This window comes from Mustelus asterias, chromosome 28 (assembly GCF_964213995.1).
Source record: "Mustelus asterias chromosome 28, sMusAst1.hap1.1, whole genome shotgun sequence".
Classification (NCBI taxonomy): Eukaryota; Metazoa; Chordata; class Chondrichthyes; order Carcharhiniformes; family Triakidae; genus Mustelus; species Mustelus asterias.
This window is the reverse complement of record NC_135828.1, coordinates 7,938,880-7,952,145: the sequence shown is the minus strand read 5'-3', so window position 1 is coordinate 7,952,145 and position 13,266 is coordinate 7,938,880. Positions and strand designations below refer to the sequence as shown.

Sequence of the window (13,266 nt, the reverse complement as noted above, 5' to 3'; positions counted from 1 at the left end):
GCTTCCCCAATCCAGTTCCCCAATCCAGGGTACACCTCCCCAATCCAGGGTACACCTCCCCATCCCGCGTACACCTCCCCATCCCGCGTACACCTCCCCATCCCGCGTACACCTCCCCATCCCGCGTACACCTCCCCATCCCGCGTACACCTCCCCATATCGTGTACACCTCCCCATCCAGCGTACACCTCCCCATCCCGCGTACACCTCCCCATCCCGCGTACACCTCCCCATCCCGCGTACACCTCCCCATATCGTGTACAGCTCCCCATCCCGCGTACACCTCCCCATCCCGCGTACACCTCCCCATCCCGCGTACACCTCCCCATCCCGTGTACACCTCCCCATATCGTGTACACCTCCCCATCCCGCGTACACCTCCCCATCCCGCATACACCTCCCCATATCGTGTACACCTCCCCATCCCGCGTACACCTCCCCATCCCGCGTACACCTCCCCATCCCGCGTACACCTCCCCATCCCGCGTACACCTCCCCATCCCGTGTACACCTCCCCATATCGTGTACACCTCCCCATCCCGCGTACACCTCCCCATATCGTGTACACCTCCCCATCCCGTGTACACCTCCCCATATAGTGTACACCTCCCCATCCCGCGTACACCTCCCCATCCCGTGTACACCTCTCCATCCCGCGTACACCTTTGCATTCACAGTACTGTTGTGCTGTATGAAGAATGCTAATTCAGAAATTCTACCCATTGCTGCATGGCTTTAAAAGTTTGCCGTACATTTCCTCACTGCAGTTTTCCGGTCTCTCCATCCGGTATCCCGTTTTCAGGAGATTGAAGAGACGTTCAGGGGCAATTCCAGGATATGGATTTCCACCCAGTGTCACTATCTCCCATAGGAGAATTCCAAAAGACCATCTGGAAGGAGAAAGGGAAGAAAGTCGGGTTATTACTCACCATTGGTAACAATGGCCCTTCCAGGAGTTGGCCTAGTGGCTTATTTGGTTCAGGCAGTGACTGACTCAGTTGGACAGTCGAGAGTGATTATTGGCTCTGTGCCGAATTAGACGAAATATTTTAGTACAAGTTGACATTGATGTAGTGAAAGGGAATTTGATGTCTATTTGAAAAGGAAGGATATAAAACAATGCAGGGAAATGGGGTCAGAGCGCACGATTCCGATTTTCCACTAATTTATCCCGACCTTTGGCTTGTCCATAACATAAATGCGCCGATTTTGTCAGTTACTGCCCTGAAATTGGCATCAATGAAGGATAATCTGTGTTTCCCGATTCGAATCACAGACATGATGGTGAGCCAGAGCCGGCATAATCAAGGGCCCCCGACATTCTCTCTTCTACCTTCTTCCATCGGGGAAAAAGATACAAAAGTCTGAGGTCACGTACCAACCGACTCAAGAACAGCTTCTTCCCTGCTGCCATCAGACTTTTGAATGGACCTATCTTGCACTAAGTTGATCTTTCTCCACACCCTAGCTATGACTGTAACACTACATTCTGCACCCTCTCCTTTCCTTCTCTATGAACGGTATGCTTTGTCTGTAGAGCGCGCAAGAAACAATACTTTTCACTGTATGCTAATACATGTGACAATGATAAATCAAACTCAAATAACTTACACATCGCTTTGTGAGGTGTAGATGTGATCAAACAAAGACTCAATTGCCATCCACTTGACAGGAATCCGTCCCTACAGAACAGCGAAAGCAAAGGAGAAAAAAAAACACTCGTTGGAAATGTCATCCTGTCCCTTCTCTCAGCAGATGGGGGTACAATGTGATGATGTGGAGATGCCGGTGTTGGACTGGGGTAAACACAGTAAGAGTTTTAACAACACCAGGTTAAAGTCCAACAGGTTTATTTGGTAGCAAATGCCACTAGCTTTCGGAGCGCTGCTCCTTCATCAGATGGAGTTGATATCTGCTCTCAAACAGGGCACAGAGACACAAAATCAAGTTATAGAATACATTGTCTGTATCTTTAAGACCTGGTTGGCTGTAGAGATTTGCATTCTAATCAGTATTCTATAACTTGATTTTGTGTCTCTGTGCCCTGTTTGAGAGCAGATATCAACTCCATCTGATGAAGGAGCAGTGCTCCGAAAGCTAGTGGCATTTGCTACCAAATAAACCTGTTGGACTTTAACCTGGTGTTGTTAAAACTCTTACGGTTCAATGTGAGGCAGGAAGGAACCCCACCTATTTATCATCACAGGTGAAGCTACTAAGGAGACAAATACCTCTTCCTCCCTACCAGCTCTTCATTCTAACCAATCCTGATGAAGCGTCTCTCCCCAGGCTGCCGACCTCCCTTCTATGGAGAATGAATGGGAGGTGCTGAAAGTAGCCAGTTCCAGGCTCACGTGAGCAAAGATGGGCCTGAGGGTCATCTCCCCGACTGCCTTTTTATTTCATTGATTTATACAATCATAGAATCCCTACAGTGCAGAAGGAGGCTATTCGGCCCATCGAGCCTGCACCGACAACAGTCCCTATCCCCATAACCCCACATATTTACCCTGCTAATCCCCCTGACACTAAAGGTACACTGAGGGAGAATTTAGCACGGCCAATCAATCTAACCTTCACATCTTTGGACTGTGGGAGGAAACCGGAGCACCCGGAGGAAACCCACGCAGACATGAGGAGAAAGTGCAAACTCCACACAGACAGTGACCCGAGGCCAGGATTGATCCCGGGTCCCTGGTGCTGTGAGGCAGCAGTGCTAACCACTGTGCTACCCCATCACCACCTTCCCACTGAATGATCTTCTCAAAGCTAGAAGCTTTCTGAAGTAAGTCATAAAAAGCCACTGGAGCTGTGGAGTGCCGCACGAACAGGATGCATTATTTTGCATGCAGCACACTGAGGGATGTTTGTCGATGATGGATGATTAAAGTAAGTACACAATACCTTGCTTCTTTTTACGTACGAGTCCTCCTCATAAACATCCCTGGAGAGCCCAAAATCGGAGATCTTCATCTTGCGTCCTTCTGCAACCAGAACATTCCGCGCTGCCAGGTCACGATGGACAAGCTAGGAGGAAAACACCATGATGAAAGCAGCTAGACAGATGGACAGGCCACATTAAAATGCAAGGCCACAATATCTAACAGGTCTGGCTTCTGGCTCTCGGTATCACCTCACACACAGTGAATTCTGTAATGGGTTGCTGGGTGGAGGAACATTCAGGTCACTCACTGGTTATACTGAGCTGCTTAACAAGTGGTTACAGCTCACGGCTGAACCAACTATATCAACAATCGTCCAATTAATTTAGCGAGTGAGAAGTTTCTTTAGTTCTTTCTTTGAAGAAGAGTGTGATGCCTACCTGTGTTGAATTTTCAACTTAGATGGATAGGTTATGTCTCCTTCCTTTATTCTTTCATGGGATGTTGCCGTCACTGGCTGGACCAGCATTTATTGCCCATCCCTAATTGCCCCTTGAACTGAGTGGCTTGTTGGGCCTTTTCAGAGGGCAGTTAAGAGTCAACCACATTGCTGTGGATTTGGAGTCATATAGAATCCATAGAATCCCTACAGTGCAGAAGGAGGCCATTTGGCCCATCGCATCTGCACCGACCACAATACCGCCCTGGCCCTATCCCCATAACCCCACATATTTATCCTGTTAATCCCCCTGACACGAGGGTCAATTTAACATGGCCAATCAACCTAACCCGCACATCTTTCGGACTGTGGGAGGAAACCGGAGCACCCGGAGGAAACCCACGCAAATACAGGGAGAACGTGCAAACTCCACACAGAGACCCGAGGCCAGAATTGAACTCAGGTCCCTGGCGCTGTGAGGCAGCAATGCTAACCAATGTGCCACCGTGCCGGCCAGACCGGGTAAGGACGGCAGATTTCCTTCCCGAAAGGACAATAGTGAATCAGATGGATTTTTAGCGACAATTAACAATGGTTTCATGGTCATCTTTTAATTCCAGATTTTTTATTGAATTCAAATTTCACCATCCGCTGAGGTGGGATTCGAACCCCCGGGTCCCCAGAGCATTACCCCGAGTCTCTGGATTGCAAGTCCAGCGACAATACCACTACGCCACTGGCTCCCCTAACACAGCTGGATGATGACAGAAATCCCTTCTATGGGGAACTGTCTCAGGGTAAACAACATCACAGTGGTCAGTAGAAAGGGTACAATGATACCCTAAAAAAAACCTTACAAACATCTGCCTTGCAGACCACCACTCTTAGGCGAACACTGCACTTCGGAGACAAGCCCATGTGGAGGCAAGGACCGAAATCTGGTTCAGCATTTCTCAAGGGCCTTCTACCCCAAACTCGCAATGCCCGATATACCCGGAGAGGGGTCAGAACTGGCACAGCGGCAGAGGTTCCCCCGAGCACCAATAGCCACAACATGTTTGTGAACATGCATGTCAGTCCCAAATCGGAATTTTCAGTCATGAAAGGACCCACAAGAGATAACAAGATGCACTGCAGCAAGATCCTTAGGCAGCACCTTCCAAATCCACAACCACTTCCATCTAGAAGGATAAGAGCAGCAGATACATAGGAACACCAACACAGCAAGTTCCCCTCCAAGTCACTCATTGTTCTGAGTTGGAAATATATCGCCGTTCTTTTGCAGTCGCTGAGTCAAAATCCTGGAATTCCCTCCCTAATGGCATTGTGGGTCAACCCACAGCAAGTGGACTGCAGCGATTCAAGAAGGCAGCTCACCACCACCTTCTCAAGGACAACTAGGGATGGACAATAAGTGCTGGCCCCCCGCCAGCGGCGCCCGTGTCCCACGAGTGAATTTTAAAACATCTTCCAGCTTGGAAATGCTCGAACAGCGAGGAATCTATCATGGGCGTGATGCACTAGAAGGGGCGGCACGGTGGCACAGTGGTTAGCGCTGCTGCCTCACAGTGCCAGCGATCCAGGTTCAATTCCGGCCTTGGGTCACTATCTGTGTGGAGTTTGCACATTCTCCCCTGTCTGCGAGGGTTTCCTCCGGGTGCTCCGGTTTCCTCCCACACTCCAAAGATGTGCGGGTTAGGTGGATTGGCCATGCTAAATTGCCCCTTTGTGTCAGGGGACTAACTAGGGTAAATGAATGGAGTTATGGGGATAGGGCCTGGGTGGGATTGTGGTCAGTGCAGACTCGATGGGCCAAATGGCCTCCTTCTGCACTGTAGGATTCTATGATGATTCTATGATTGGCAGGCTGATACACTGTACACTCCTTCCAAGGACATGAACATCTCTAAGTCATCTGATGTGGGAGTGGGTTACTCCTAAACAGAGGGCTCCCACATCTCAAAATGATGACACTCACAGCCACTGAATGCAAATACACCAGTGGATCCAGAGTCAATCCAGAGCTCACAGTTACAGTTCTGATCACTCTTTACCTGGTTTGTCTGGAGTGGGATTTGATCGCTGCCCATTCTGACCCAGAAGGAGATGCGTTGACTACTCAGACCAGTGGGGAGTGATTCACAGGGGAGACTCGGATAATAAGCACATAGCTCATCTCCAAACATCACGTGAGCCTCAGCCTCTCAACACCTTCAACACCAACCATGTATGCAAAAAGCATAAAGGATCACCTTCATTTCAGACAGGTACTGCATCCCACGGGAGATCTGCCAGGCGAAGGATATCAAGTCTCCCATGGTCAGGGCCCGCTCATCCGGATTATCCAGGTAACTGGAATTTCGATTGCCTTCACCCAAGTAACTGGGGCCGACTTTGCGACTTTCCCTCAGGAAACTCCTCAGAGATCCATATTTGGCGTATTCCACAATAAGATACAGAGGACCTGCCGAAGAAAGGAGTAGCGGTGAGCCAAAGAACCTCCCCTTGTTTTATATCAATATACCATTTACAGCACGGTGGCACAGCGGTTAGCACTGCTGCCTCACAGCGCCAGGGACCCGGGTTTAATTCTGGCCTCTGGTCACTGTCTGTGTGGAGTCTGTACCTTCTCCCTGTGTCTGCGTGGGTTTCCTCTGGGTGCTCCCATTTCCCCCCACAGTTCAAATGATGTGCGGGCTAGGTTGATTGGCCAGGCTAAATTGCCCCTTAATATCAGGGATATAAGTGAGGTAAATACATGGGGTTACAGGGATAGGTCCTGGGTGGGATTGTGGTCGGTGTAGACTCGATGGACCGAATGGCCTCCTTCTGCACTGGAGGGATTCTATGATTCTACCAATAAAATCATTCCCTTCTGGATCGCGCTTAGGGTGAGGATGAGGGAGAGAGGGCTGGATTTAATCACATCAGTTTTTTTGTATTATTCATTCACACAGTGTGGGCATCGCTGGCTTTGGGCCAGCATTTATTGCTCATTCAAAACTGCCTTCCATTTCATAGAACATAGAACATAGAAAGCCACAGCACAAACAGGCCCTTCGGCCCACAAGTTGCGCCGATCATATCCCTACCTCTAGGCCTATCTATAGCCCTCAATCCCATTAAATCCCATGTACTCATCCAGAAGTCTCTTAAAAGACCCCAACGAGTTTGCCTCCACCACCACCGACGTCAGCCGATTCCACTCACCCACCACCCTCTGAGTGAAAAACTTACCCCTGACATCTCCTCTGTACCTACCCCCCAGCACCTTAAACCTGTGTCCTCTCGTAGCAACCATTTCAGCCCTTGGAAATAGCCTCTGAGAGTCTACCCTAATTTCAGAGGGCAGTTGAGAGTCAACCACATTGCTGTGGGCTCTGGAGTCCCATGTAGGCCAGACCAGGTAAGGATGGCAGATTTCCTTCCCTAAAGGACATTCGTGAACCAGATAGGATTTACGGTGATCGACAACGGTTTCATGGTCATCATTAGACTTTTAATTCCAGAACTGGAATTTTGCCATTCCAAGAATCGTAGTGGGCGGGGCATGGATCACACAAAGGTCTGTTAACCTCAGGCTCCATTTTCCGGCATTGGGGTGGGAGCGGCCGGAATATCCCACCACTGATTTGTATTGAATTCAAATTTCACCATCTGCCGTATTGGGATTCGAACCCGGGTCCCAGACCTTGCCGTGGGTCTCTGGATTACTAATCCAGCGACAATACCACTACGCACTACGCACGGTAGCACAGTGGTTGGGGCAGCACGGTAGCACAGTGGTTAGCACTGCTGCTTCACAGCTCCAGGGACCTGGGTTCGATTCCCGGCTTGGGTCACTGTCTGCGTGGAGTTTGCACATTCTCCTCGTGTCTGCGTGGGTTTCCTCCGGGTGCTCCGGTTTCCTCCCACAGTCCAAAGATGTGCGGGTTAGGTTGATTGGCCATGCTAAAAATTGCCCTTAGTTTCCTGAGATGCGTGGGTTGGAGGGATTAGTGGGTAGATATGGGGGTAGGGCCTGGGTGGGATTGTGGTCGGTGCAGACTCGATGGGCCGAATGGCCTCTTTCTGTACTGTAGGGATTCTATGATTTCTATGATTTCTATGATTCTATGATTTCTATGACGCCACCGCCACCCCAGTTGGCGTTGTTCAGGTTGAAAGACTGGACAAACTGGCTATTTTCTTCAGACAAGAGAAGGTTGAGGGAGTGACCTAATAGAGAACTTTAAAATGACGCAGGAATTTGATAGGATAGACATTGGGAAGAAATTCCGGCTTTTGGGCGAATCCAAAACTAAGGTTGATAAACAGAGGTCAGTGACTAATTAATCCATCAGGAATTTCAGGAGTAACTTTATTACCAATACAGAGGTGAGATCACGAAGCTCGCTGCTGCAGAGATGAACAGTCCAGGTGGAAAAGCAGATTAACTAATGAGGGAGTAAGAAATAGGCTATGCCAGTAATGAGATGAAGTGGGGATTGATGGAGGTTTGCTTGACATATAAACACCAGCAGACACCATCAGTTCTGATGACTGTGTTCACTCTGTTTCTCTCTCCACACATGCCGAATAAAGTTTAGCGAATGCATCTGACCAGCATGTCATTCGGAGGAAACCGGAGCACCCAGAGGAAACCCACGCAGACACGGGGAGAACGTGCAGACTCTGCAGACAGTGACTCAAGCAGGGAATCGAACCCAGATCCCTGATGCTGTGAGGCAGCAGTGCTAACCACTGTGCCACCCACGTATTTCCAGCATTTTATGTTTTTATTTTAGATTTCCCGCATCCACAGTATTTTGCTTTCAGCATAGACCAATTGGGCCAAACAGCCTTTTCTGTACATTAAATTCTATATAACTCCAGTCCCTATTAAAGCATGGCATTGGATTTAATCCCATCAGGACCTAACGCAGTCTCCGATTCCCACAAAGCACAGAATGGATTCATCCCAACTGGACTGAGCACTGATTCCTGCCTCCAGAAACATGGCACTTGGGGTCACTCACAGAGTGTCCTGCCGCAGTTTCCCTTAAAAGCTTTCAGTAAGAAATCTGGGGTGGAATTTTCCGGTCCCGCCCGTCACGGTGAGTGGGACACGGACCATGCAAAGATCCATTGACCTCGGGCGGGATTTTCCGGTCTTGGGGCGAGCGCAGCCGGAAAATCCCACCCCTGGATTCAACCTGAGCAACATCTTAGAATTAAGTTGAGTTTGCACCTGTCTTGCATACTGAAGCCTTGTTCCACGTGCTTGATTGTCGCGCATCAATTTTATTGTCGAACAGTCCAAAGATGTGCGGGTTAGGTTGATTGGCCAGGTTAAAAATTGTCCCTTAGAGTCCTGGGATGTGTAGGTTAGAGGGATTAGCGGGTAAATATGTGGGGGTAGGGCCTGGGTGGGATTGTGGTCGGTGCAGACTCGATGGGCCGAATGGCCTCCTTCTGCACTGTAGGGTTTCTATGGTTTCTATGGTCTTGTTCCCACTTCCCGCACCACCTGCGGAGTGAGTGAGTTCATTTTGTCGTAATGGATTGAGTGGCATGCCTTATGAGGATAGGCTGAGGGAGCTCGGTCTTTTCTCCTTGGAGGGACGTGGGATGAGAGGAGACCTAATAGAGGTAGATAAGATGTTGAGAGGCATAGGTCGGGTGGACTCTCAGAGGCTTTTTCCCAGGGTGGAAATGGCTGCTACGAGAGGACACAGGTTTAGGGTGCTGGGGGGTAGGTACAGGGGAGATGTTAGGGGGGAAGTTTTTCACACAAAGGGTGGTGGGCGAGTGGAATCGGCTGCCGTCAGTGGTGGTGGAGGCGAACTCAATAGGGTCTTTTAAGAGACTCCTGGATGAGTACATGGGACTTAATAGGATGGAGGGTGATAGGTAGGCCTGAAAGGTAGGGATATGTTCGGCACAACTTGTGGGGCCGAAGGGCCTGTTTTGTGCTGTAGTTTTCTATGTTTCTATGTTTCTATGTAATGTGCCCTTAAGGGATTGAAGCATGGCATCACTGGAAGGGAAGTATATCATGCGATCCAGTTTAGCTTCATTTTTGTTTTTAAGCAGAGCACAGAGTGCGCAGCTCTTGCTGTCCATGTTCACATTTCTTTTGAGCCTGTGTGGTGAACCATCGTTGGTGAACCATCGTTGGTTACCACTGGGGGTTGTTCTTAGGTTACTGTTGGGTTAGGGTGTTGTCACTGTGGGGGTTGTACAATGTTGTTGGGTTAGGGTGTTTACCTGTTGTTAATGTTATTATGGCACATCCCGGTGGGGCCCCGCCTCCGGAGGAGAGGTATAAGACCCTCTGCTCCGGCAGGACCCCTTCAGTCTGAACTGCTGTATTCGTGTTAGTATTTCCATTGTTAGACAATAAAAGCCTTCGATACTGAAGCCTTGTTCCACGTGCTTGATTGTCGCGCATCAATTTTATTGTCGAACAGAAAACTCTCAGCTGTACAAAAAAAAGAGTATGGAACAGATCTTGAAACCAGATCGTCTGGCGTTGGACCCACGTGCGGTCGGTGCCGCTAACACCTTCGACCACTGGTGGAAGTGTTTCGAAGACTACCTGGCTGCCTCTGTGGCTATTACTACAGACAGCGACAAACTCCAAGTCCTCCACGCAAGGGTAAGCAACACGATTTATCTCGCGATTCGTGCGGCTCCCACTTACCCGAGGGCCGTCGAGCTCTTGAAGAAACGATACACGAAACCACCCAACGAGATACACGCTCATTACCTCCTCGCTACACGACGTCGGCAGTCGGGCGAAACCATGGAGGACTACGCCAATGAGCTCCTGCAGCTTGCCAGGGGTTGCGATTGTAAAGACGTATCAGCCGAACAATACATGTACGACCTCGCCCGAGACACGTTCGTAGCAGGGGTAGGGTCCTCGTACATCCGGCTTAAATTACTGGAAAAGGGGAGCCTCGACTTGACCCAAGCGATGGAGATGGCTGAGATGCTGGAAGCGGCGTCGAAAAGCTTGGCGCTGTACCCCGAGGACCACGTGGAGTCAACGTGGCAAGAGCAAGCTCAGCTCCCTCCTCGCCCCGCAAACTCGCGCTCCCAGATCGATCCGACGACGGCGGCAGCTCCAGGCGGCCAGCGATGCTATTTTTGCGGTGGGGCCAAGCATCCACGGCAACAGTGTCCGGCAAGAACGGCAACCTGCAGCCAGTGCGGTAAAAAAGGCCACTACGGTAAAGTCTGCAGGTCGAAGTCCAAAAACGGCAGTGCAGCTTGTAACCCTCCAGAACGGAGACAATCTCCTTCGGCGTCGCAGTACCCACGAGGTCCGACCACGTGCGAATCCAGGACGGTGCCATCGTGGCTGACGGAGGAGGAGGAAGACCACCAGGAGTCGCTGCGTTTGGCGCCCTCGCCCACGTGCGATTCATGGGGGCGGCCATCATGGTCCACGACGACTAGGAGCGACCAGCAGGGGTCCTCAGCATCAACATCGGCAGCATGCAGTGACGCCCAGGGGCCAACGGTGGCGTCGATCTCCCTGGACCAGACTAAGCACCACAGGCTTGAGAATTCAATGATGGATATAAAGGTAAATGGTCGAACTGTGAATTGTCTGTTTGACAGTGGGAGCACCGAGAGTTTCATACACCCTGAAACTGCTAAAAGGTGTGGACTCCGGGTTCTCCCTGCCAAGCAGACAATTTCCATGGCATCACGGTCCCGGTCTGTACCGATCCAAGGACGATGTATGGTAACTCTAGAGGTACGGGGCACAATTTACGAGCAATACAGGCTCCTTGTGTTACCTCACCTTTGTGCGCCAATTCTCCTCGGACTAAATTTTATGGTCCACATGAAGAGTGTGATCCTACAGTACGGTGGGCCACTCCCTTCACTGGCAGTAGGGAATCAGCCGCAGCCTCCAAATTGCCCAAAGCGCCCCGCATGCAATCTTTCCACTCTGAAAATCACTACACCATCCCTATTTAAGAATCTGGTACCAGGCTGCAAGCCCATCGCTACTAAAAGTAGGCGTTACAGCGCTGAGGACCGGATCTTTATTAGATCTGAGGTTCAACGGCTCCTCAAGGAAGGGATCATACAGGCCAGTGCTAGTCCGTGGAGAGCGCAGGTCGTGGTAGTCAAAAGCGGGAACAAACCTCGGATGGTCATCGACTACAGTCAGACCATTAACCGTTATACGCAGCTGGATGCGTATCCTCTCCCGCGCATTTCTGATATGGTCAATCAGATTGCGCAGTACCGAGTGTTCTCTACCATAGACCTTAAGTCCGCCTACCATCAACTCCCCATCCGCCCAGAGGACCGACAATATACGGCTTTTGAGGCGGATGGTCGTCTATTCATCATGGAGTGCGGTTACAAGTGGTGTACCTCAGGGATCTGTTTTGGGGCCACTGCTGTTTGTAATATTTATTAATGATCTGGATGAGGGTATAGTTGGGTGGATTAGCAAATTTGCTGATGACACCAAAGTCGGTGGTGTGGTAGACAGTGAGGAAGGGTGTCGTAGTTTGCAGGAAGACTTAGACAGGTTGCAAAGTTGGGCCGAGAGGTGGCGGATGGAGTTTAATGCGGAGAAGTGTGAGGTAATTCACTTTGGTAGGAATAACAGATGTGTTGAGTATAGGGCTAACGGGAGGACTTTGAATAGTGTGGAGGAGCAGAGGGATCTAGGTGTATGTGTGCATAGATCCCTGAAAGTTGGGAATCAAGTAGATAAGGTTGTTAAGAAGGCATATGGTGTCTTGGCGTTTATTGGTAGGGGGATTGAATTTAGGAGTCGTAGCGTTATGTTGCAACTGTACACAACTCTGGTGCGGCCGCACTTGGAGTACTGTGTGCAGTTCTGGTCCCCACATTACAGGAAGGATGTGGAGGCTTTGGAGAGGGTGCAGAGGAGGTTTACCAGGATGTTGCCTGGTATGGAGGGGAGATCCTATGAGGAGAGGCTGAGGGATTTGGGATTGTTTTCGCTGGAAAGGCGGCGGCTAAGAGGGGATCTTATTGAAACATATAAGATGATTAGAGGTTTAGATAGGGTGGATAGTGATAGCCTTTTTCCTCTGATGGAGAAATCCAGCACGAGGGGGCATGGCTTTAAATTGAGGGGGGGTAGTTATAGAACCGATGTCAGGGGTAGGTTCTTTACCCAGAGGGTGGTGAGGGATTGGAATGCCCTGCCAGCATCAGTAGTAAATGCGCCTAGTTTGGGGGCGTTTAAGAGATCCGTAGATAGGTTCATGGACGAAAAGAAATTGGTTTAGGTTGGAGGGTCACAGTTTTTTTTTTTAACTGGTCGGTGCAACATCGTGGGCCGAAGGGCCTGTTCTGCGCTGTAATGTTCTATGTTCTATGTTCTATACCATTTCCTCAGGGTTCCATTTGGTGTCACCAATGGGGTCTCGGTCTTCCAGCGTGCTATGGACCGAATGGTGGACCAGAACGGGTTGCGGGCTACCTTCCCGTACCTGGATAACGTCACCATCTGCGGCCATGACCAGCAGGACCATGACACGAATCTCCAACACTTTCTGCGCACCGCATCTCGCCTGAATCTGACCTATAACAGGGAGAAGTGCGTATTCCGTACGCGCAGGTTAGCCATCCTCGGATACGTGGTGGAAAACGGGGTCATTGGCCCTGATCCAGACCGTATGCGCCCCCTTACTGAACTTCCCTTGCCCGCGAGCACGAAAGCACTGAGGAGATGCCTCGGGTTCTTTTCGTACTATGCGCAGTGGGTCCCCAACTACGCGGACAAAGCTCGTCCGCTCATCAAGTCCACGACCTTCCCACTTACGCCGGAGGCCCAATTGGCCTTCAAGGCTTTGAAAAGCGACATTTCGAAAGCCACGATGCACGCGGTGGATGAATCCATCCCTTTCCAGGTGGAGAGTGATGCATCTGATTTCGCCCTAGCCGCCACACTAAACC

General features: G+C 50.3%; 1 protein-coding gene across 1 annotated transcript in view; it reads right to left on the bottom strand.

Annotated features, from left to right (window-relative positions):
- The window catches only part of ret (ret proto-oncogene receptor tyrosine kinase), a 53,537-nt gene that overhangs the window by 9,295 nt on the left and 30,976 nt on the right, over positions 1–13,266 (bottom strand). Inside the window, exons 10-13 of the mRNA XM_078199434.1 lie at positions 5,574–5,785; positions 2,905–3,027; positions 1,612–1,682; positions 753–890 (exon numbers count right to left, since the gene is read on the bottom strand). Coding sequence (XP_078055560.1) covers positions 753–890; positions 1,612–1,682; positions 2,905–3,027; positions 5,574–5,785 — 544 coding nt within the window. The remainder of the gene's footprint in view (positions 1–752; positions 891–1,611; positions 1,683–2,904; positions 3,028–5,573; positions 5,786–13,266) is intronic.